A 24,669-nucleotide genomic window follows, 5' to 3' on the forward strand; every position below is an offset into this window, starting at 1 on the left:
TAAAGAATTATTTTCCCAATATGGACTTCTCAGTAGGGTTTGAAATATTGTAATAGCAGCAGGTTGCGGTGGGTAAAAATTGAGCAGTATTGAATGCAGTTTGAATATTTTGAATTATTATAGTAGTGGACTATATGTATAGTTATTGTGAACCATGCAGATAGGTGAGCTGGAAGTCAACATTTATTTACATGTAAAGTTAGGAAATGAATGTAATTGAATGTAAAAGTTATTATAAAATCTAATAAAAATTAAAATGCAAAAGAAAGAAAGAAAGAAATAGCCCTCATTTTCTTTTACAAGGACTCCATGGCATCACAGAGTTGAAAATAGTACTAACAAGCCAAAAATATTTACCAGTGCAGTGGAGAAATGCTCCCTATTTTTGGGGATAAGTTGAAATGTTTTTAAAAACCATTCAGGAATGGTCTACCAGATGTTGCAGCATTAGTGTATATTCTTGCTTTTACAAAAAATATTGCATCTTCATGGGTGGTCAGTAACAGCAGTGCTGCTGCTTTTCCTGGCAGCCTGCTCCTGCTGGCCAATACATGTCCCCCAGAATACACCAGGAAATAATGCTACATAGCACAAATTCCTATTTTGGGAGAAAAAGCTATTCTGGCAATATATGGCAGCTAATAAGCACCAGCCATCAGGAAGAGCAGCATCAATATGCATGGTATTTTCAAGGCCTCTGCATTTTTGGAATTCCGATATCAAAATGGCTCTGATGACAAAAAATTTCAGATTTAATTGCAATACAAAATATGGTCCCCTATATCTCATCAGAATTAATTTCAGAATATCAAAATTATTATCAGAATCCTGGAATTGCAAAATGGTGTCTGCAACATGGTTTGAACCTACAGAAATCCCTTACCAACCATGAGCGTACTGTTCCAGGAAAACCTTGCAAATTGATGGTTGGTGAGCCATTGAAATCAATGGCGAACAGGGAGTTAAGGGAATCGCAGTCATGAAAAGACAGCAAAATACAGTTAAAATATGGAGGTGCTCACTGTGGGGGCTCAGAATCTGAGGGGTGAGTTAGATCTTCCTGTGCTGGATGGGGTTACACTCCCCCAGAAGGAGCAGGTGCGCAGCTTGGGAGTACTCCTGGACCCAGGCCTCACCCTGGTATCTCAGGTGGAGGCCATGACCAGGAATGCTTTCTATCAGCTTCGGCTGATTCAACAGCTACACCCATTCCTCGAAGAGGATGGCCTCAAAACAGTGGTGCACCAGCTGGTAACCTCCCAGCTTGACTACAGCAATGCGCTCTACGTGGGGCTGCATTTGTACGTAGTCCGCAAACTTCAGTTAGTTCCGAATGCGGCAGCCAGATTGGTCTCTTGGGCAACCCAGAGAGACCATATTATGCCTGTCTTGAAACAATTACACTGGCTGCCGATATGTTTCCAGGCAAAATACAAAGAGCTGGTTATTACCTTTAAAGCCCTGAATGGCTTGGGTCCGAGATATCTTAGAGAGCGCCTTCTTTTACATGATCCCCATTGCACGTTAAGGTCATCCAAGGAGGTTCGTCTCCAGTTACCATTGGTTTTTCTGGTGGCGACTCAGAAGCGGGCCTTCTCTGTAGCTGCTCCCGGGCTGTGGAATCCACTCCCAGCAGAAATTCGCAATCTTAATTACTTAACTGACCTTCAAGAGAACCCTTAAAACCCATCTGTTTGGCCTGGCCTTTCAGGGTTTTTAATTAGTTTTAATTGTTTTAATGCTAACCTGGTTTTCAGGGTTTTAATTGTTCTGATAGTTTAATTGTTTTTTAAGAAGTTTTAATTGTTAATTGGTGTGCATATTTATATTTCTGTTTTAACTGTTGTTGGTTTTAATGGTTTCTGTTTTAATTGTAAACCACCCTGAGCCATTTCGGAAGGGCGATATAAAAATCAAATAAATAAATAAATAAATAAGAGGGGGAAATCCCTCCAAATCACCATGGGTCAGTAAGAGGAGTGAAAGGGAACCCCCATAATCACCCCTGACCCCCAGAAATCTGACAAAACCCTCAAATTGCCAAACAATCTCACCAAAGCATGGATATTCAGGTTGCGGTTGGTGAGACCTGCCACAGTTTCCCAGTAACAGATACTTAAAACCGTGATTGGGAAACCTGCGGTTGGCGAGGAATTACTGTATAATTAAATTGTATTGAAAATAAAGTAACAAATCATAGTGATGTTTGTTTTTCAAACTTATAGCAATTTTTAAAACCTGTTCTCTTGAAAAAGACAGTTGCCATGGTGTTTCCTTATATCAAGGGTTCCCAACCTGTGGTACTCCAGATATTGCTGAACTACAACTCCCATCATCCCCAGCTACAATTTGTTGTCACTAGGGATAATGGGAGTTGTAGTTCAGCAACACCTAGAGGTTGGAAACCCCTGCCTTATATTGAAGAGCTGTTGGAGGGGAAAGTTGAAGGAAAGACTCTTGAGTGGCAGAGCACGGCCAGTTCAAATGCATTTTACCAGACACAGACAGACACACGGAATGCTGGGTGATCATTTACAGTAAAGCAAAAGGTAAGTTCCTCCAAAAGAGTCCGGAAATATGTTCAAATGGGGAGTTTCCATGCCTGAATGTTATACCATGCAACAAGTCATGTAGAACATGTTTTAGATCCTGCCTCCCAAAAATCATTAAAAATCAATCATAGGACCCATTTGCTTCAAATTAAATACACAGAGTCCTATCATCCTGTGTTACATGTGCAGCCAATTTCAAAGTCCTCTGCCCAGCTGTTTATGTTTTTCTTCTTCTTCATTTTCCCATTGACCTTAACATTTAAAATTTCCAATTTGCACCTCACCCCCAGATATCCTCCTGGCAATAGATATATCTGATATCCTTAGTGGTCCCTAAACCAGACTCCAAAAATTATTGTATTGGCAAAATACTGTATCATTTCAGATATGATATTTTCTGCAGTGCACAGGTCCAGTGTTTTGTGTGGAGGCAAGAATACATGCCATCACTAATAATGTGCCCCTACCAAACATTTTAAAAATTTTTAGTGGTTCCTACCAGTTTCCCCTCTAACAGGGATTCCCAGATGCTGATGACCACAACTCCAATAATCCCCAGCCAAAGGCCATTGCACCTGGGGATGCCGGGAGCTGAAGTGAACAACATCTGGGAATCCCTGTTAGAGAGAACACTGATTCCTACCAAAGTGATGAAAGCCTCTATTTTTCTCCAGTGGTGAAAGAGCAACAAAAATTGAAGGTGATTTGGGTCAGTACTAGATGTCTAGCACAGCCCATTGCAATGGTACAATGTGCCAGACTTAATGCATCCCCAAAGATGCATAATCTAATCTGTCTCCCAAACATTCAGTGAACAAAATGTTTTACAACTGGGCAACTTATTCCATAGAATTCCTGAAATACCAGCTGCCTGACATGGCTACTCCACGTTACCAGTGTGCTCCTCCTACATATGTATGTACATTTTGTTTCCCCTTTTTAATTGCTTAAAAGCTAATAAAGTTACCTATAATCACTTATTTCCCTAAACATTCCAGTACTATTGTTAGCTTTGCTTGGTTCATTATGTGTTTCTCACAATGAGATTTTGAAGCAAACATATCTAGGATTAGTGGAACTACCACCTAAATACTAAGAAGAAAAGACCCTCTACAAATTAGTTTAAATGGTCTGTTATTTATACAAATAAACAAACAGGACAGACTACATAAATTGGCTGTAAGTTTCAGGGGTATGAAAATAGACTTTCCAGATATTTTTCAGGGTACTCTATTCTGTACATGATTGTATGAAAATGCCTTGGGGATGGACCTTTTCAAACCCTAGTTATAAGAACAGGCTACGTTTCCACTCTGTCAGGTCTGTATTACAGGGCTGTCTGACATAAAATGTAAGTATAATTTTCTTCACAGTTCATGGGGCTTGGCCTTAGGGAAATTTTTCAGTTATCTGTTTTGTCCTCAGGCAGGTAATAAAGCTTATCAAAAAGCCCATGGCAGATGTCTGATTCCTTCTATGTCAGACTGACAAACTTTTCCGAGCACATCAGGCTACAGGAAATACTTTTTTTTAAAAAAAGCAGGTCAAATATTTTATGCAGCCAGTTTATTTATAACAACCGTTAGTATATAGGCAACAGAACTGCAAAATGCATTTGTTAGAAACACTGAATACTTAACTGATGCATATAATGAAAATAATCAAGACCCTCAAAAGTGAAATACTGAGGGGGTGTGTGTGTGTGTGTGTGTGTGTGTGTGTGTGTGTGTGTGTGTGAGAGAGAGAGAGAGAGAGAGAGAGAGAGAGAGAGAGAGAGAGAGAGAGAGAGAGAATTCAGCCATTATTCTCCCTGTTGACCAGGAAAAGCGGAAATAACTTCTGCGCATGCACCCGCCGTGCAACATGCGCACGCAACATGTGATGTGTGCGGCGGGTGCGCGTGCATCAGCGGCAGGCCCATGTGCGGAAGTTACTTCTGCTTTTCCTGGTCAAAGGGGCAGGGGTGGCAGGGAGGAATGCTGCCGCCCTGAAAATTTCAATGGAAATTGGAGCGCCAGAGGTGGGAAAGCGGTGGGAGGGGTAAGTACAACCTCCCCCCGCCCTTAGACACACACCCCGGTATTGGACCGTGCCTCCGTGGTCCGTGCACATCCCTAAGAATGAGCATGAACACAAAAGCTCACAACATTACAGTGGTTTATATTCTCACTAAGGAAGGGTCTGTCCCCAGGAAGATGTGCCCATGCTGTGGAGAGCTTCCAGAGTACTGTCAAAATCAAATCAATCTTTATTACGGTCACAGACCAGCATAACTATAAGGGTGATTACAAGTTAAAATGAGAGCAGGTAAAAGTGATTACATGTAAAATGGTACATAAAAATACAAAAAGTACTAAGAATACTAAAAATACCTGAGAAATAGTAAAATAGTCTATGCAGTCATAAAAATGCATAAAGAGCATAAAAAGCTTTAAGGGTGGGACAGAAAGTTGTATGAAGGTTAAAAGGCATTTAAAAAAAACCCAGAACTATATAAAATATATAAAATCCTAAGTAATAACACTAGAAAACAGCCGAATTGAGGGATATGAGGAGCATTAAAAGGGAGGCGCATGCGCAATTGCAAGGCCTGCCCAGAGTCACCAGGAGTCAAATTAAGGTTGATAGGACTCACTGCCTGTCATCAGCCGATGAATGCTGATCACAGCCGCACAGTACCTGGTGACACTATATGTGATGGCAGGCTTAGAGTCAGAGAGTAGCAGGGAGCTGTAGAATTGGCTCGGATAAACTGGATACTTGCTTAGCAGTGGAAGGATGAGGGAGGCATGAATGTCTCTATAGAACGAGCAGTATAGGAGGACATGCTCACTAGTTTCAATCTGCCCTAAGCCACAGGGGCATAATTGCTCTGCAAGTGGGGTCCTTCTGTAACAGCCTTCTAGCACTGCTGAGGGGAGGCCATGGCAGCGAGCCAAGGTGAATGCCCTTCTGTGGTTTTGGACTTCCAATTGATTCAGATATGCTGCAGGAGAAGCAGAGTATCTAAGCCCATCACTGATATGAAATTTTGGAACTCTGCTGAGATCAGTTTGGCGCTCAGTGTCTATAGTGTGCTTGATGGTTGCTTTTGCCTGATCGTGGCCCATGTTGAGCAAGGTCAGGGGTAGGGGGAGAGGCCCAGAGTAGCTATTTTGGTCTCAGTTGTCTGAATCCAGTTAGATTGGTAGTCATTGTGTAGGATTAGGGGGGCAAGATCAATTGGGCAATAGGATAGTCTGAGCCAATAACAGAGAATGGCCACCCACACCCTAGCCTCCAACTTGATCAAGCCCGCCTCCAGGTGCAGAGTGGCATTGGAGACACACCTCGGTACGTGGAGCGCTGCCCTCAGGAATTGTACAAGTTTGAGAGTCACAATGTTGGGGAAAGGGCCCAACTGAGCACCATAGAGAAGCTGAGCTATTGACTTGGCTATGAACAGTTCAAGAGCCGCGGGTACATAATGGTCTCCTCTTGTCCGCAGAAATTCGAGAAATAAATTTATTTATTTATTTATCACATTTTTATACCGCCCAAACTTTCGTCTCTGGGCAGTTAACATAAAACAATTAAAACACATATAAAAAGTTCAAACAACTCAACAATTTAAAATCAATCACAACATTAAAACCAACAAATTTTAAAAAGCTGAGAAAGCTTGGTTGAAAAGATGGGTTTTCAGATGTTTTTTAAAATTTGCCAGAGGAGCTTCTCTAGGCATTTAAAGCCACTTGTTCTCCATGAGCATTCCTAAAGTCGCCAGAATGAAAAACTACTCCCAAGTATTTGAAGTGTGCAACTTGCTCGATCTTATGTCTCTCAATCCACCAAGAATGGATCTTGGGCCTCCTGGCAACGGCCATAATTTTAGTTTTGTGGAAGTTGATTTCTAGGCAATTCTCCCTGCAGTGCAACGTCAGGGCCCTCAGTGCTCTTCTAAGGCCAATGAGAGTCCTTGAGAGGATGGCAGCAGCATCCGCATATAACAGGATGGCAATGTGTCTCCCTAGCGAGCTTTGCGGGGTGGAAATCTGGGTTGCTGAGCTGGCCCACCATAGAGTTGATGTAGAAATTGAAGAGGAGTGGGGCCAAAATGCATCCTTGTTTGACGCCTTTCTGAGTTGGTACAGCTCTTGCGGGATGGCTTTGGGGGCTACATCTCACCTTGAGTGAAGTGTCTACATGAAGGGTGCGAAAAAGGTATAACAGGTACCAGTCAGTGGAGGAGGCTTCCAACTTCTCCCATAATTTGACACATAAGATGGAGTTGAATGCTGCCTTGAGATCGATAAAGGAGGCATAAAGAGAAGACACCCTGCAGGAAGAGTATTTCCCAATAAGATGATGTAGAACCAGGCACTGATCAATAGTGGAGCTCCCTTCCCTGAAGCCCACTTGTTCCTCAGCAAGAAGATTTTCCTGTTCCATCCAATCGCTAAATTTCCCTTATAGGCATCTCGAATAAAGCTTGCTGATGGTACTGAGCAAGCTGATGTGTCTGTAGTTGGCAGGGTCATCCTTCTTGCCCTTTTTAAAAATAGGGACAATGATCGCTATCCCCTAGTCCATGGGAATTTGGCCATTTGTGTCAATATAAATGAAGAGCAATACCAGGATAGAGGCCCACCAATCCAGATTATTTTTAACAGCCTCCGGTGGAATGAGGTCCTCACCTGGGGCCTTCCTTGGAGTTAATTTGACGACTAGACTGTGGATCTCTGAGGTTGACACTGGAGCCCAAGATGGAGTATTCTCAATGGCACAGAGGGAACGTCTACAAGCAGCTGCAGGATCTTTGTATAGGTCGTGAAAATATTTCTCCCAGATCTCTGGATGAATATGACAGTCCAATTAATTTGGACCATAGCTGGGAAAGCGCTTTGTAAGCTACCAGAACATGGCAGAGTATTTGGATCTAAAGGCCTGAATAAGTCCCATCCATGCATTTTTCATAGCATCTCTTTTCTTACGAGCCAGCAGAAGTTTGTATGTCTTTTCTGCTGAAGGGGATTTTGTGCAGCCAATAGTCTGGAACTAGATTTATAGACTTGATAGGTATTAACAAGGGCATTTTTGGCGTTAACACAGTCCTTATCAAACCACTACTTGGAGGCCTGTTGACGCTGTGCATGTGGCTCGCAGTTCTTACAGGAGAGGAGCTGCTGGAATTCCTGGACAAGGGCACTGAGCTGGGTCATTACTCCAAAGGCACATGAGCTGGGTCATTATTTAGTAGGGATGATTGAATAGACTGCAGTTGGTCAGAGGCAAGTTGTACCCTTAGCGCTTGATCCAGTTGTGGAGACCATTTAGCACAGTAATATGCTCCTCCCACCAAGGATATGATGGGATTGTAATGGTTCACTATGTGGGACTGATGAATGATAGGCGTCAGAAGGAGTGAGATGGGAAGATGATCACTATCAAATTGGGGGGAAACCTCAAATCTCTCTACCAGAAAAAGCAGGTTCCCTGACGTGATAAAGTAGTCAATCAGGCTCATCCTTGAGCTGGCCAAATAGGTGAACTCAGAGGGATGGTCGTTTTCAAGGGAGCCGTTCAAAATGATGAGGTTAAGTCTGGTGGTCATTCAACTCAAGCAGAGACCCACATAATTTGATATTTGGTCCTTTGAAAGACGGATAAGAGGGAGCCCGTCAACCTAGGTGGATAAGCCCTCTGTTGAGTGTATAAAGTATGGTCATCAGGGCCCAACCTAGCATTTAAATCACCATCCATCACCACATATGAGTTAGGAATTGAAAGGAGGGCATCTGCTACATAGTTTTCAAGTTCAGTCCACATTGCTCTGCCTGTATATTCCTCCATTGTGGGGGGAGGTAGATGATATTATTTATTTATTTACACAGTCAGACAGGTGTTATTGACTGGTTTGTTTTATGCAGACATCGAGTCCTTCCCAAGGACCTGGGATGGCTGAATTTTATTGTCAATGTTGTTGCTGTTGTTATAGATATCGTCGCAGAATATAGGCTGTTCCCAGTAAAGCAGCTTTTTGTAATTGGCTGGTGGTGATTTCTGTGGCCCCTATGGTGTTGAGCTGCTCTTCAAGTTGTTTTGGAATTGCACCTAGGGTGCCAATTACCACTGGGATTAGTTTGGTATTTTCTGCCACAGTCTTTCAATTTCAGTTTGTAGATCTTTGTATTTTGTTATTTTTTTCTATTTCTTTTTCTTCTATTCTGCTATCCCCTGGTATTGCTATGTCGATTGTTTTGACTTGTTTTTCTTTCTTCTTGACTACAGTTATATCTGGTGTATTGTGTGGCAGATGTTTGTCTGTTTGTAGTCGGAAGTCCCATCATATTTTTGCATCATCGTTTTCTACAACTTTTTCAATTTTATGGTCCCACCAATTTTTGGCTACAGGTAGCTTGTATTTTTTGCATATGTTCCAGTGTATCATCCCTGCTACCTTGTCATGCCTTTGTTTGTAGTCAGTCTGTGAGATCTTTTTACAACAGCTGATGAGGTGGTCCACGGTTTCATCTGCTTCTTTACAAAGGCGGCACTTGCTGTTTGCTGTGGATTTTTCGAATTTTGCTCTTATTGCATTTGTTCTTAGTGCCTGTTCTTGTGCAGCCAGTATTAAACCCTCTGTTTCTTTCTTCAAGTTGCCATTCTTAAGCCATTGCCAGGTCTTGGTGATGTCTGATTTTCCACTTACATTGTGCAAATATTGACCATGCAGTGGCTTATTTTCCCATTATTATTATTATTATTATTATTATTATTATTATTATTATTATTCTGATTTCTATACTGCCCTTCCAAAAATGGCTCAGGGCGGTTTACACAGAGAAAGATGGATTCCTGTCCCCAAAGGACTCACAATCGAAAAAGAAACATGAGATACACACCAGCAACAGTCACTGGAGGTACTGTGCTGGGGGTGGATAGGGCCAGTTACTCTCCCCCTGCTAAATAAAATCTTAATTAATGTTAATTATCAACAGTTTGCAGCAGCTAAATTGAATCAAAACTGCCATAGCATATTATTTGAGTGGTAGAAGCAGTTTTGAGGATCCATGCAGAGAGGTAGCAACAAACACACCCAGGCCGCCTTTGCATCTGCCACGGCCTGCCCCAGGTACAGCTCCAACTGTAAATGAGTGAAAACCATTGAGTAGTATCTCCCCGGTTGTCCAGGATTCCTGGATCAGAATCATATTGTGGCATGTGAGACAGTCTCTGAAGAAGGGGTCTGTGACAGAGGAATTCCACCCGGCCACATCCCACATTAAAAGGCTATCTTTACACTAATCTACTCGGTGTCATTGTGTAGAGCTGTGAAGTAGTGATTGTGTGGAGGGATCCTGCGAAGTCCACAGATCCTGAAGGGAGATAGCAGGTGGAACACTTTCAAGTTCCTGGGCACCCACCTCTATGATCGTCAGTCCTCCCTGGGAAGAAATCCCTGCAGTTTGGGTTGGAAGACCCTGTGACGCTGTCGATCCTGCTGGAGAGGTTAGCTTGCTAAAGGTGTTGAGAGGGGGTTGCTGTCAAGGAGAGTTCTTGGACCCATGCCTTGTGTGCTGGTGTCCTCTGTGGTTACAGAAAGGGGCTGGATCGATGTGGGTAAGCGAGGGCCCCTACCTCTGACAATCAGTCTTCTTCCAAGGATGTATGCACCTGTTGTTGCTTCAGAGACGATGACTGCCCCAAATGAGCCTCGCCCTCCTGTTGATCATGGCTCAGGTTGGGAGTCAAATGGAGCTGGGGGCACGTCATACTCTCAGGAGCAGCTAAGATGGTTTGTGGCTCCTCAGGTTGTGAAGATGATGTGAGGGGGCATGGAAACCCTCCCCTAGGGTGGCTGTCACATACTGGTTACTTGAGATCAACAGTGTAGTGACCTTGTTTGAGTGTGGGTCACTGGCAAATAGCATTCCAGGGTGCAGTTCTTGCGAGTCAGTGGTCCCTGGTGGAGATTCCGCACCCACTTCATGATTTGGGAGGACTGCAGGTGTGAGAGAGGGTTCTTGACAGCTGTTGAGGGGCATGGGCACTTTCCCCCCAGGGTGGTTTCCTCCTGGGCACCTTTCAGGGTTGGGACTGCATTGTGAGATGAAGATTTCACATTATCTATGATGCCAGACAGCTGCAGGACTGACACACAAGTTCTAGAGGGCCAGTCACTCCAGTTGGTGGTGAGCTTGTTGAGAGGTTTCTCTGCATCATCCATTTCACTACCACTCTCCGAGCTAGAGCATAAGTCTGCCAAATGTACTGACAGTTTTCTTTTACTCTGGGTGTGCATAGAAGAAGCGTAGCATGTTTTGGGGGTTGAGTGGCTGGAGTGGTTTGTGAGTGCTTTTGGGAGTTGAATATCCATATCAGGGTCTGAATCTGTAAGTGTGGGTGTTCTACCCATGTCCTGATTGAGAAGCTGGAGCCAATAGGGGTTTAGTGTTGTTTTTTTGCTTTAAGCAATTGATTTTTTAGATGATTTAGTTCATCCTGTATGGTTTTGTGCAGTTGGGACTTCCCCAGTAAGAATGGTAGTAGTTTGCTTGTCTTTGTGACAGCTAAGAGATTTATTGTCCCTGAAGCTGGTGTATTTAATGGTAGAGCTATTAATCTCTTGACCAGAGATAAGGTCTCTAATTACAGGTTCTGCAAAAACATGTGTAAGTTTGTATCCATAATAGAGCAAGCGACCTGGCTGGCATGTCAATTTTGTCACCAGTGGTGCATTTTGGAAGGTTAGGAACAGCCTTCTGAAGTGCGAGCTAGCAGGCAGAAAAAAGTAAGAGATTAAGCCAATGTTTATTGGTTGTGTGTCTGACAAGTAGGACAAAGAGCGAGTAATCTCCTTGTGGTTTGTCCATATATGATGAGCACTGCAAGGAATTTCTAGGACACATTTATTGTTTTGAAGCACACAATGAAAGATGGTTTGGCTATTATTTCCCAAGAGGCCTGGTGTCATCTTACATGAAGAAGTTAAGTCAGAAGTGAAGGGAGGGGCTGATCAGGGGTTAGTGACAGCATGCTCTGAAGAGTTTTTAACCCCTTGATGTTCCAGGGCTACAAATTGATCAAAAGCCTGCCTCAGACTGCCCAGTTTTTCACTAATCGTGTTTATCTGGCCAAGGATGGCTATCAAACTTTCTGCTGAGATAATCCAGATGTCACTGAGTTGTTGGGTGATTGGATCAGATGAGGGGCAGGATGCGTGGGTGGTAAGTGTCGGGCCCCTACCTCTCCAATCTGGGGAGAAACTGAGAGCAACCCTCCAAGACAGCATGGGTGCACCTTGTTTAATAGCTGGCTTGCATGAAGAGGCCTCTTTGTCGCGGGGGCGGGGGAACTCTCTGAGCCCAGAGCCATAAATCTATTTTTAGTATTCACAGAATATACATCTGCCTCTGTTGCCTCTGATAGGGGGAGGAAGGAGTCAAGCTTAGTTTGTTTCTTCTTTCCAATGCATCCTTAGCCAGATTCTTGTTGGTAGGGCTGTTGCGAGATCTTTTCTTCCCCCTGGGGGGAGGCAAGCCCCTGGAAGTCATATTCGGAAGTGGGGGAAGCCCAGGCTGGGGCAGGAGCTTGTGAATCAAGCTATTAACCAGTGGCCATCTTGGCTCCGCTTCCTCCAGAGTACTGTAGCGCAGAGTGTGATTTTCTCAGTTCTATCATCCTCAGGAAATGCCCAGTGCCACCAAAAAACATGTTCCTGAGGGCAGCCCTAAGGGAAGCACAAATCCTAATGGAACGTTTCAGTTGATATACTGAATGTTCAGTTGATGTACTGATGTCACACCACCAAAAAAAAACCATTTAAAAATTGCTCCTAAGAATGCATATCCCCAGAATGTTCCATCAGAACAAACAATTGAGCCCATTTTGAGTCAGAACCAGTGGTGATCTTACCCCTGGACTTTGGAGTTGAAGTGCAGGGCCTACATACCCTGGTGGCCCCCAAATCCTCTTTAGTTTGTCCTGGGTGGTGTGGTTGCCATTGGTCCACACTGCACCGGGCAGCCAAGTATTATTGTGACCTGTGTTGGGTGCTTTAGAGACAGAGGGGGGAGTGAGGAAAGAAATGTGTGGGATGGGAATATGTTAAGATGGGTGTTGAAATGTTTCTGCTAATTTGCATATTTGCATAAATATACCTCTTTTATATTCCTACATTCTTGTGCGTTTAGTTGCTATTTGTGCCCTCAAGAACCTGCGTGTTAAAAATAATGCATGTGCCATGGTGTGTATGGGGGTGGGTGGGTGGGGGGATGATGCTTTACTTGCAGAGGTGGGGGCCTCCAGAAAGGGGGGGGGTGCTCCAAAGGCCTTTAGGTCCAGGCCCCAAAATTACCTAGGCGCACCTCTGGTCAGAACATTCCAAGCTCGGAACGTTCTGCACATCCCTGCTTCCAGGCAATCTAGCATTGCCAGTCATCATAATGTCTGCTTGCAGCAGGAAAACATCCATCCATATGGCCTACATATCTCTGCATTGTTTTAAACATGGCAGCCTTCTTCTATAACCTCTTCAAATGGCGTCGGTCATTTGCGTGGCAACACTGAACGGGGCTGCAAGGAGGAACGCTGCAACCCCATGCCCACACTTGTTGAGAGAGCGCTGGCGGGCGGGAAGCGGCAGGGCAGAGGCTGGCAGGGATACAGTGCCTTCTCTGTCATTTAAAGCAACCCCCCACCCTCTGAACAGGTTTGAACGCTGGTCAACAGAACCAGTTCTGTGCACATCCCTACTAAGGGGTGAACTGGAGGGTGCCCAAGCATTTCAAGCATTGATCACTTGTAGCACTACCAATTTCCCAAACCAACTCCCTTCCCCTCAGAAGCAAGGCAGGCTTTGCCCTTAGAACCTCTCCGAACCCTTGGTTTTCCTATTGCAACCCAGGACCACAACCACAGAACCCCTGAATTTCTAGCTTCCCTCCACTTGTCAGCACACACGCTCCTCTGTGAATTGATTAGTGCCATTAACAGAAACACACATCATGCATGTAAAGGAAGATTGTCTTTCTTTAATTAACTGAACAAGAACAAGGGAACCACAGGTGGGGTTAATGTGGCAGTGTTCCTGCATTAGCTTCAATGGAACTCGCACTGTGCCCAGGTGGACAATCTTAGTCTTTTACACTTTAAAACTGGAGCACTCATTCATCACCCCACAGCTGGCTTTTCTGCTGTTGGGGAGGAGGAAAATGCTCTCAGGTTTCTGCAGAAAATTCACCTTATTGCCTGTGCTTCTCTGCTGTTGCTCTGACTCCTTTGTGCTGGTACAGGGGCAGTTGCTGTGTGTGTACAGAAATCTATTTATGTATGTTTGTATGCAGGGTTTAATTTCTCCTTAACATAAACACTGAAATGATAACATATGAGAACTGTTGCCAAAACAGCTTTATTTTGGGGTAGCAGACAACACCCTACCATATTCTTGCAACTGTGGGACCACAGCTTCCATTTCAGATACTTGAGTTTGTGGGATCACGTACTCTGCACGTGCCCATATGTGGCAGAACTGGCAAATGGACACTGAGCATAAGCAAGACATGGGCAACACTACCCCTAGGTCATAACAACAAAGACTGAAAGGGAGTCATCCCCATAAAAAAAGAACATCTCTTTGACTCTCTGTCAAAGAGAAGAAAGCTAGCAAAGTAGACACCATCAAAAGCATCTGCTCAGAGAAGAGTAACAAACTCCCTTTTTACAAGAGAGATCAAACTTCCTTTTTACTAATCTTCTCCACATAAGCAAGACAACTCCCCATCCCACCATCAACAGCTAATGAGCTGGCAAGGACTAGAAGGAGATAACTCATTAAAACTTTATTTAATTTATCTTTGCACCTGGACAGACATCTCTTTTTCCAAATCAGCTTTAAGGTCACCCATTCAGACCTCCATGTACCCTTTGCCTAAGCCATTCCAGCTTTTTGTTCAGTGAGTTCACACCCAAGTCAACCAGTTCATGCAACTATGGCACATCCAGTGTGCTTGTTCAGCATGGGTTTCAGCCCCTCCAGGCAGGGAGCATGATCCAAGCATTGCCCCCGGCTATGTTTGGAGTGCAAGTACTCCTGGCCCAGCCACATGGCCTTAGAATCAGAATGGGAATCAAGATCTGCATGCTGGACGTACGTGATACTGATTCTCAAGCTTGTGAGTGGTAACTCTGCACCACTTGCTCTTTCTTTTCCCTGCTTTTCTGCTGCCTTCTCCCTGTGAGGAGATCTGCCCATGTACCCATCTACAAGCACACCAGGTGTGCCAATGTATCAGGATAGGAAATACTAACCTTCAATCCCTCTAAATCTCATTGCCCCCTTTCCTTTCTTCCTTATTTCTGCATTTTTTGCCCTTTCTACCACAAGCCTTAAGCTGATTTGTCTACAATTCAGACCCTAAGCAAAAATTCCTTTTAGTGAGATCCTTGTTAAAAGTTTTAGTTAAGATTTTATTGCTTTGCCTAACCAATTATTCATTTCCTGTATCCAATTTTCAAATACATCTTTAAACTGCATCTATGCTTCCTCATCATTTTCAGACCAAAACTTTGCTCAGATTAATACTGGAATAGACTGCTTCCCCATATCGATTCCCCCCATACTGATTCCCCTCGATAACCCAAAAACATAGTCAGAGTGTCCAGCCAAGCACTCTGGAGCAGATCTATTAACAGAACTCTCTATTGCATTCTCCGTCATTTCCTCCCAGCCTTTTCTTGCTCAGGAACACGTCAGGTCCAAAGCAAGGAGGGGGAAGCAGACCAATCTGGCTATGTCCCTTTAAATGCAGGAATTCATGGGATCCAGTATCCCTGTTGCCAAGCAGCGGCAGGAGGAGTGAGATGATGGCAGAAGTGGAGCGTTCACTCTGTGAGACAGCCAGTGAGAGACATGGCTGCCATAGAACAGACACATTTCTGAGCTGCTCTAAGCTGACCTCTTTCTGGTAGCGGGAGGAGTTTCCTCATGAAACCCAAGTTACAGCAGCCACAGAATTTGGATGACACTGTGGTGCCTCGGAATCTCCAGCTTCAGTAGCGAAACTTACTACAAACCAAGCGTACAAATTCAGGTTTGGCTTCAAAAATTGAGCCACAGTTGTGTGATGAACTGCAGCTTCATGCATTTGATCAGAAACACCTATCTCAGCTACGTTTACCTGAGGTTTGGCATAATGGCTGAATTCTCATTTTCTCTCTCTCTCTCTCTCTCTCTCTCTCTCTCTCTCTCTCTCTCTCTCTCACACACACACACACACACACACACACACACCTCTGTCTACTCAGAGGAGCCTCAATGTCTGAATCAATTTATTAAGAAATGGTGATAAAGTATTCAAATAATGATGCAAATAACTTTTGACATGCTAAACCGTAGAAATATACAGCATGATCTTATCAAAATTCAGTACTTTTAAGTCCTAATGATAGGGCTTAAATTTATTCTATTCAAACTAATGGGACTTCAAAATGATAAACTTTGGCAGGATTGTACCCATATTGTTTATTTCCTTAAGTAAGGAAAACATCACTGTTGTTTCTTTTCCAATGACTTTCAGAGACACACACACACACACACACACACACACACACACACACACACACACTACTTCTGGTGTTTGACTGGGAAAAAATGGCTGGAGTGCCTCAAGGAAAAGAAGGGTTGCTATTGAGCTAGGAAAATGTGACAAGAAGCTTTACTATCAATATGAAGTAGAATTATCAGCATTTATTGTGGGTAATGACTGAAGTGCTCTTTAACAGAAATGAAGTATTAAGTATCTATGCAAATCCAATCCAGCTCTCTGTGAAATAAAACATAACTCATCATACTTACTGTAAAAATAAGGACTCATCTCAGTTACCCCAAAGGCAGGAAGAAATCTTTAAAAACATTAGATATATACAGAAATACTGTGTAGTCTGCCATGACTATTCTAAGCTTCCTGACATTTCAGTTATATTTCAATTACCTTTTACATGTCTCACAGTACTTCTTGTATATGCCCAAATTAGGACTGACAAACACAAGCAAAAAGGAGAGTACATCTATTATATATTCTTCTAGTCAAGAAAGAAGCTTAGAAAATGTGAGAACTGACATTCGACTGCACTCGAAACATGTAAAGTACAAAGCCTTTCTTCCCCTGCCCCTCCATAATTTTTCTTAAGAAATAAAAATGAGCAACAGAAATGCCATAATTAAATTCTAAGCAGTCCCTTGTTAGTATAGCAGTAAGTATTCCTGCTTGTCATGCAGGAGACCAGGGTTCAATTCCCCAATGGGTAGATGTTCTGATCTCTGAGGAGGAGAGCTGTGATACTGAGCATGAATTGTCTACTTTGCTAAGCATTTGGATGGGTGACTATATCTAAGTGCTGTCTACTATAAGATATTCCCCTTGGGGATGGGCCATAGATCAGAGGTAGAGTATCTGCTTGCATGTAAAAGATCACAGGTTCAGTCCCTGGTATCTCCAGGTTTTGCTGGGAAACCTTTGAAACCTTGAAAAGCTACTGCCAGTCAGTGTTGACACTAATTTTCTAGATGGACCAATGGTCTGAATTGGTATAAGGCAGCTTCTTATGTTCCTAACCTCAGATTATTCTTTTAAAAACTTGTATAAGCTTTTAAAAGAGTAATATTGAAAATAAAATGATGATAAGCTAGCTTTTTAAGAGAGACCATATCTCTTAGCAGTATTAGGAGTGACATCATCCTGTGCTTAATTATTTTGTATTGCACTAGTTGGCAGCAAGTGAACACTAAGAGAAACCAGAAGATCAACTAAGAGTCTCTTTGAAATAATTTCAGAACATAATGCAGCCGCAGTCATTGCCAATAAGCCAAATTATTCAGAACTTAACATATTCCTACTCTCCTGCACTTACTCTCCTGCACTTACTCTTCAGCTATGTTCCAAACCTGAATCCTTCCTCCAGTTCATAAACTTGGGGGAAGGTGGACATTTAGCAACTATGATAGAATTTAATCAGACTGTGGTGATTTCAAACTGAAGACTGTGTTTCAAAAAGATTAGCAAGCATGGAGAGAGAGAAAACACACTCCCACTCCTGTACCCAACAAGATAGAGAGGCTGTTCTCACGAGTAGTCAAGAGAGGGCTAAGACAGCCAAGCCCACTCTTGGCTGCTCATGAGAAGCAGCAGGAGGCCAACAGCTGCGGGTGCCGCTGCGGCAAACCCACCTGTGGAGCCCACAACTTAAATGTGCTTGCAGCTGGGGCTGGCAGACTGCAGAGCTCCCAGCCAGCGCTGGGGGATACCCACAATGCCCAGTGCGCAGTGCATTGTGGGAGTTTGGCGTATGTGTGTAACAATGCATCCCAGTCCCTGACCGGAGGCAGTGGAGGTACCACTGTCAGAAGTAGTGGAGGATCGTCTGGTTGTGCGATCCTTGCACACAGTGCCCTCCTTGGATTGTCTGTGGGGAATGGAAGGTGATGAAAACTTGCTCTCTACCCGCCTGTCCAGCCCTTCTTACAGCTCATGACAAAGGGCTCAGAGATTAACTTTCTGTATGTTAAACATTATATAGGTTTAATATTTACAGCATACACTCAAACTGTCTACATTCAAAGTTCTGATGATCTGCTTTTACTTTTTCAGAGTTTGTTTCTTATAATGTTCAGGAGAAAATAAGACAAACTTACCACCACCACCTCCAAGAAGACTTGAATTAGCTGTGGGGAAAATGAACAGAACCAAGAGTTAAATATCTATATATCAACGTTTGCAGCAAGTAACACACACACACACACACACACACACACACACACACACACACACACACAATATTTTGCATCAATACAAAAAAGAATGCATTAAAAATTTTAACCAGCCCATTTCATCTGCTAGTGCAAAGCTATTAGGCATTCCAATGTTCAATCTAGCAAAAAAATTTTAAAAGGCATGCAAAAACCATGGACAAGAACTGATCTTGCAGTAGCAAGCATGAACTGTCTCCTTTGCTAAACAGGGTTTACCCCAGTTTGCATTTGAATGGGAGACCACATGTGTGAGCACTGTAAGATATTCCCCTCAGGGGATGAGGCCACTCCAGAAGAGCATCTGCATGCTTGCATGCAAAAGGTGCCAAGTTCCCTCCCTAGCATCTCCAGATAGGGCTGACTCCTGCCTGCAACCTTGGAGAAGCTCTGCCAATCTGCGTAGACAATACTGAGCTAGATGGACCAATGGTTTGGCTGGGAATAAGGCAGTTTCCTATGTTCCTAAACTGGGAATGGTTTTAATAAGCAGACTAAGCAAATTCATGAAGGAGAAATATAACAGCACCAATTAGCCATATGAGCTAAATAGACTCTCCAGAGTCAGAGGCAATTTGACTCTGAATACAATTTGCTGGGAGACTAGGCAAAAGCAGGGGAGGGCTGTTGTTAGGATTCTGCAACTTTGACTCTCCAGCCAGGGGTATACTTATAATTGAGCGAATGGGTTCAAAGAACCCAGGGGTTTTGAGGGGGCCGCATCCTTTTGAGGGGGCCCAAGCTCCTCCCTCCCTATTTTCTTTATTATCTCCCTCACTCCCAGGGGTCTCCAGAGAGAGAGGCAAACACGAGCCCCCTCTCCCCTAACTACACCCTTGTCTCCAGCTTTTGTTGGACTGCATAGTGGCCAATTGTCTTGGATAATAGGAGTTATAGTCACACAACAGCTGGAAGGTCAAAGCCGTACACTCCTGCTACACAACTTGCTCATGGGCTTCCTGGAAACATCTGTCTGGCCACTGGACTATCAAGACGCTAGACCAGATGAACCTTTGGTCTAATCTAGCAGGCCTCTTCTTATGTTCTTATCCTCTATTGCAGGCATCACCAAACTGCGGCCCTCCAGATGTTGCTGAACTACAACTTCCAGCATACCCAGCCACAAAAAATTGTGTCTAGGGATGCTGGGAGTTGTAGTTCAGCAACATCTGGAGGGCCGCAGTTTGGGGATGCCTGCTCTATTGCCTCAATAACTGACAAGAGGAAAAGCAAATTCCTCACCACCTGTTTCATAGGAGCAGTCCCATTGGGGATTAGAGAAGATTTCTCAAGTAAGCAATGTAAAAGTCTTTGGGGGGAAATACTCTGTTAATAATGTTTAGTGCTAAGCCTATCACTATACTGCACTTAATCTTAGCCAAAAGGCCAAGAAGCAATCATGAGTCTACCAAAGATTTCTACTATATTTAAATAAGCATGTCAAATCAAGTACATATGAATGAACACAAAATACACTTTACTAATACCACAGATACGAAACCAATCAACCAACCAACCAACCAATCAATCAATCAATAAGAAATCCCCATACTGGGAAGCAAGGGCAATCCACAAACAAGTTATATGGCTATATATTGTCACAAAGTTTGGTTAAGTGATTTATATATGCCCATGTAAGTGCAACACAAGCACCTGTCATGGCCCATGACTCTGACCTCTTATTAGAGGCAGAGGCGCTCTTACCCCTGGACTTCTGGGTCAAAGTCCAAGGCCTCCTCACCCCCTGCCCCCCAATCCTCTTTAGTCTGTCCCAGGTGGTGTGGGCGTGTTAAAAATGTTTTTAAAATACTGGATGTGTCACGGTGTGTAGGATGATGCTTAGCTTGCGGGGGGGGCGCCTCCAAAGGCCTTTAGGTACAAGCTCCAAAATTACCTAGGTGCACCTCCAATTAGCAGAGGGATCTAATGATACTTTTAAAAAGATATTTAGGAGTATTGAGAAGACAGTTTTCAGGACCATCCTAGCAATTAACCATCTTGTCAGATATTTTCACAGAATATATGAAAACCCCTACAGACTGCAATTCCTCTGAACCGGCGGAGGTAGCTTTGTCCCCCTCCCCTGACTTACTCAATCCTCCGAACCCTCTACTGTGCAGGAGGGCACCCTTCCACTACCATAACACATCCAGGGGCAGCAGGAGTCTTCCCAACCCCACCAGAGCCTACAGAATAGGGCACAGGACCTTTTCATTCAAGCAGTTCTCCTCAAGAAGATTCCAAACACTCCGCCACTTGGCTTGCCCGGCATCCAGCCTAACTTTCTAACCAGTTAACTGATGGTCCGAAGTTCAACCAGAACACCCAAGTAGTGCCAGAGTGGAACAGGATTGTCTCCTCATATTCCTTCTTTTTACCCACATGACTTTCCATTGGAATGGAAAGACAAGATCCAAGCTGCCTGAAGAAACAGTCTGCATTTGCGTGAGCATTGTCCACTGCTGTCATGTCTCCAGGACTCAGCAGCTGGACTTTGCTGCCTACCTCAGTGCCCATAGAAAACATTTTTGCTATCTTTGCCATTTTCCATTCTTTCCAACAGCCATTAAACCGTTTCCACACAGTACAGTACACATGAAATTCTTTAGAATTGCAGCAGTGAAAATGGTAACAGAAAATATAGGCCAACTCCAACACAGCCCTCCTCTTTAGCACTACAGCCATCATTTTTGCTGCTGATTTGCTCAGTGCATCTGCACCATTGAGTCTGATTTCTCAAAAGAATATTGCAATTCTGCTAGTATGGACAATCCCCTACAAGCTTCTATCAACTTATTCTCTGTGAGGAAAAAGTTGGGGTGGCTGGATGTGCAAGCTCTAGCCAGGAGAATTAAAAATGGGGATCAAGGATTTAAGATCGGTTTGTGGATTTGGATGCACAATCTGCATTCAGCATCCCATTCAAGTTAGAAGGCAGCATCTGCATTTGCATACACAACTGTTTTTTTAATAATAATAATAATTCGATTTCTATACTGCCCTTCCAAAAATGGCTCAGGGCGGTTTACAAAGAGAGATAACAAACAAATAAGATGGCTCCCTGTCCCCAAAGGGCTCACATTCTAAAAAGAAACATAAGACACACACCAGCAACAGTCACTGGAAGTACTGTGCTGGGGGAGGATAGGGCCAGTTACTCTCCCCCCGCTAAATAAAGAGAATCACCACTGTAAAAGGTGCCTCTTTGCCCAGTTAGCAGGGGATTTTACAATTTTACAATTGCCATTCCTAAAAGCAAGAATTTCAGAGTTTCAATGGATATGGCAGCAAATTCTGGAAAATTCTGCAGAAATAAAGGGATGGATTTTTGCGCTTCCTTAAGTAATGGTGCTTGGTGAGCACACTAGGGAAGGGGACCTGGGCAGCAGCAAACACCAAGATGTCAATCTCTGCAAGTCTGGAAAGGCTCAACTGGACTCCTGCTAGCCTCACAGAAACCTCTACCTTGAGCAAAATATTAGCTGAAGTTTGTCGCACACATCATGCTTATTTTTCAGTATTTGCTATTATATGAGAACTAAATGTTTTAACACTGAACTATTTCAAACTCTCTAGAATGCTGTTCATTTGTATGGCATTGTCTGGAAAGGTAAAGAAGCACAGATATTAAATCAGGACTTGCTTCCTCCGGATAATTCTGCCAGCAAAGTGATTCAGTTCAAAGTCTTTATGGAGTATTTTCCACAAAAGGGTCACACATCTAAAGCCAAAATATTAAACTTTATGTCCAGAGGCAGTTTCTTTTGCATTAAATGTCTGGAAACATGGAGAGTAAAACTTAATATATGGATACCAAATTTTCTTACAGTAACAAGTATTTTGTAATTGCCAGTTCTGTAGGACTTGTTTACTACAAAATAATATATTTCTGCAATGTCTCTGGAGATAGCATGTTTGTGACATTGTAAACAGTTCAAATGAACAGCATTGATTGGTTTCTCTAAAAAGCAGACATTTACCCACTTTAAAAATGCTAATTTTTCAGGATCATCTTTTCCAGCAAGCATTAATGGATTTGGTAAACAAAACTGATACGTCAAGCAAGTGAACATCTGTTGCTGTAATAAAATATATGTTAATATTTAATTCACATTGTATTAATCTAGCAGCACATATCAACATTTTGTTATACTATTAAACTGCAAAATACATATTTTTAACAGTCTTTATATTGATTGGTGATAGAAATAAGGTATTCTTTTATAAAGGACACTCTTTTTATTTCATCAAAACATTACAGAAAATGACAGCCGGTGAGCAGGGGGCCAGCAATTTACAATACAGGCAGCTACATTTCCTCTTACATAGATCAGGAGATATCTTTACCTGTCATGAGTATTTGATCTATTTGTCCCCCCCTCCTCTCCCACACACAAGAATAAGTTCTTAGTGCTACTCAGTGAAACAGTTCTCACACGCAGTCTAACCTAGGCTAGGGAAGCGCAGCATGTGAGAACCGCCGGGATTGGGCCCGATCCCAGCAGGGCAGTGCTTCCAAGCTTGGCTCCTAGCTTGGCTCTTTTAGCTGGGGTTAAAAGGTGCCAGCATGCCATTAACCCCGGCTCCCTGATTGGGTGCAAGCTCAGGCTGCTTCCATTCTGTCCAAACACAGAGATGGGTGCCTAGAGTACCCGTCTCCTGGGGGAATCCCCCAATGCACTTCTCTTGGCACACGATGCATTGTGCCGTGTCCCAAGGCAAGGCTGGGATGCATCATCCCGGCCTCCGGAGCTGTGCTTGGCTAAGCACTGCTCGTCTTGGATCGTGGTCTGCGCTTCCAACAGCATGTGTGCTCGTCTGCAGGGAACAATAAGATTTGCACAGCCTCCTCCACACCCAGTCATGTAAATAACCCTAGTATCTTCTTAGACAATATACTGGTGACAGAATTGAAAACAGTTTACACTAGTTAATCATCTTTAATAAAACATTGTCATTCACAACCACATATATACAGTAAATATTCAAGTCCAATCCCGGGAATCTCCAGTTAAAAGGAACTCAGTAGCAGGGCTTGACAAGTCTGCTACCTGAAACTTTCAAGAGCTACTGCCAGTCACATTAGGCAAAATTGAGAAATACTTTCCATCTAAGTTTAAGGCAGGTTCTTATATCTTCATCAGTGGAATTACCTGACTATAACCACAGACAATGCTAGAATTTTACAGTTGGGCATAGAGTCCTGTGCCACATATGTTGATCAGCTATTGAATAAGCATCACATCTTAAGAGTGAGTGTGTCTTGCACAGCTCAGTATCAGTGCAAGTATCCAGCCACGTCCAAGAGACAATAAATAACAAATCCACCACACCTTCCCCCCACTATTAAGGAGCTCTGTCTCCAGTTGCAACAACTCATCTGGTGGCAACCCAGGGCCAGGTCTTCTCTATAGTTGCTCCAACCAAGGTTTTGGAGCACAATCTTGTTGGAGTAAGAGTTGCATCATCTCTGAAACTTTTTTTTTAAAGCTCTTAAATCCCATCTGTTCAACCAGGCCTTTAGTTAATTTTTAAGTAGTTTGTATCATTTTTAACTCTTTGATTTTTTAAAAAAAGTTTTGTTGTTTTTGATTGTATGTAAACTGCCTTGAGACATATGTTTAGGCTATAACAAAACAATAGAATAAAACTGCAAAACCTCAACATCTGAAATAGTGTCCTAAGTCAGATGGCATGATGTGAAAGCATGAGCAAACTAAACATATTTCATTTCAGAAATGAAGCAGTGCCGAAAAATACTGCCCTATCCATTGTGTGAATGTCAATGTTTTTTAAAAAGGTTTCTCTAAGGTTGTTTTGTCACTGAAATTACTTTTGAATTTCAACTATCTTTGGAAAAGCATTACAAACAGTCACCATATAGAGTCAAGTTTCCAAATATGGGAAATTGGCAAAACGTATATATACACTCATTGTGATTTAGAAGTGTTGAACAGAAACTGAGCATCAGAATTAAAAGCAAGTCATCCATCTTAGACATTTACTAAGCACTGAACACTGATTAAACATGTACATGCACAACCCTCCTAACTGATGCTGCCCACAGACAATACCTCATGCTGACTCTCCTATGTGACTCCCTGATAATTCTTTGAGTCTGACTTCTTGTTAGGAAACTTCCTATTGTTCTTAATTGCTGCAAGACTTAATTCTTTATCATAATCAAAGTATGATGAAAAATTATGAGTGATATTTTCTCTGTAATGGCATAGTTTGGGTATCTGACAAATTGATAGAATGAATATATAATCTTATTCTGCTTTCAGATTAATTAATAAATTCACATCCAGCAGAGTTAAATGCCCGACA

General features: G+C 43.0%; 1 protein-coding gene across 5 annotated transcripts in view; it reads right to left on the reverse strand.

Annotated features, from left to right (window-relative positions):
* MACROD2 (mono-ADP ribosylhydrolase 2) overlaps positions 1-24,669 on the reverse strand; it is a 1,527,488-nt gene that overhangs the window by 1,246,735 nt on the left and 256,084 nt on the right. For all 5 annotated transcript variants that reach the window (XM_053284588.1, XM_053284587.1, XM_053284586.1 and 2 more), the window contains one exon: positions 18,226-18,255. In XM_053284588.1, coding sequence (XP_053140563.1) covers positions 18,226-18,255 — 30 coding nt within the window. The remainder of the gene's footprint in view (positions 1-18,225; positions 18,256-24,669) is intronic.

This window comes from Hemicordylus capensis, chromosome 1 (genome assembly GCF_027244095.1).
Source record: "Hemicordylus capensis ecotype Gifberg chromosome 1, rHemCap1.1.pri, whole genome shotgun sequence".
Lineage (NCBI taxonomy): Eukaryota > Metazoa > Chordata > Lepidosauria > Squamata > Cordylidae > Hemicordylus > Hemicordylus capensis.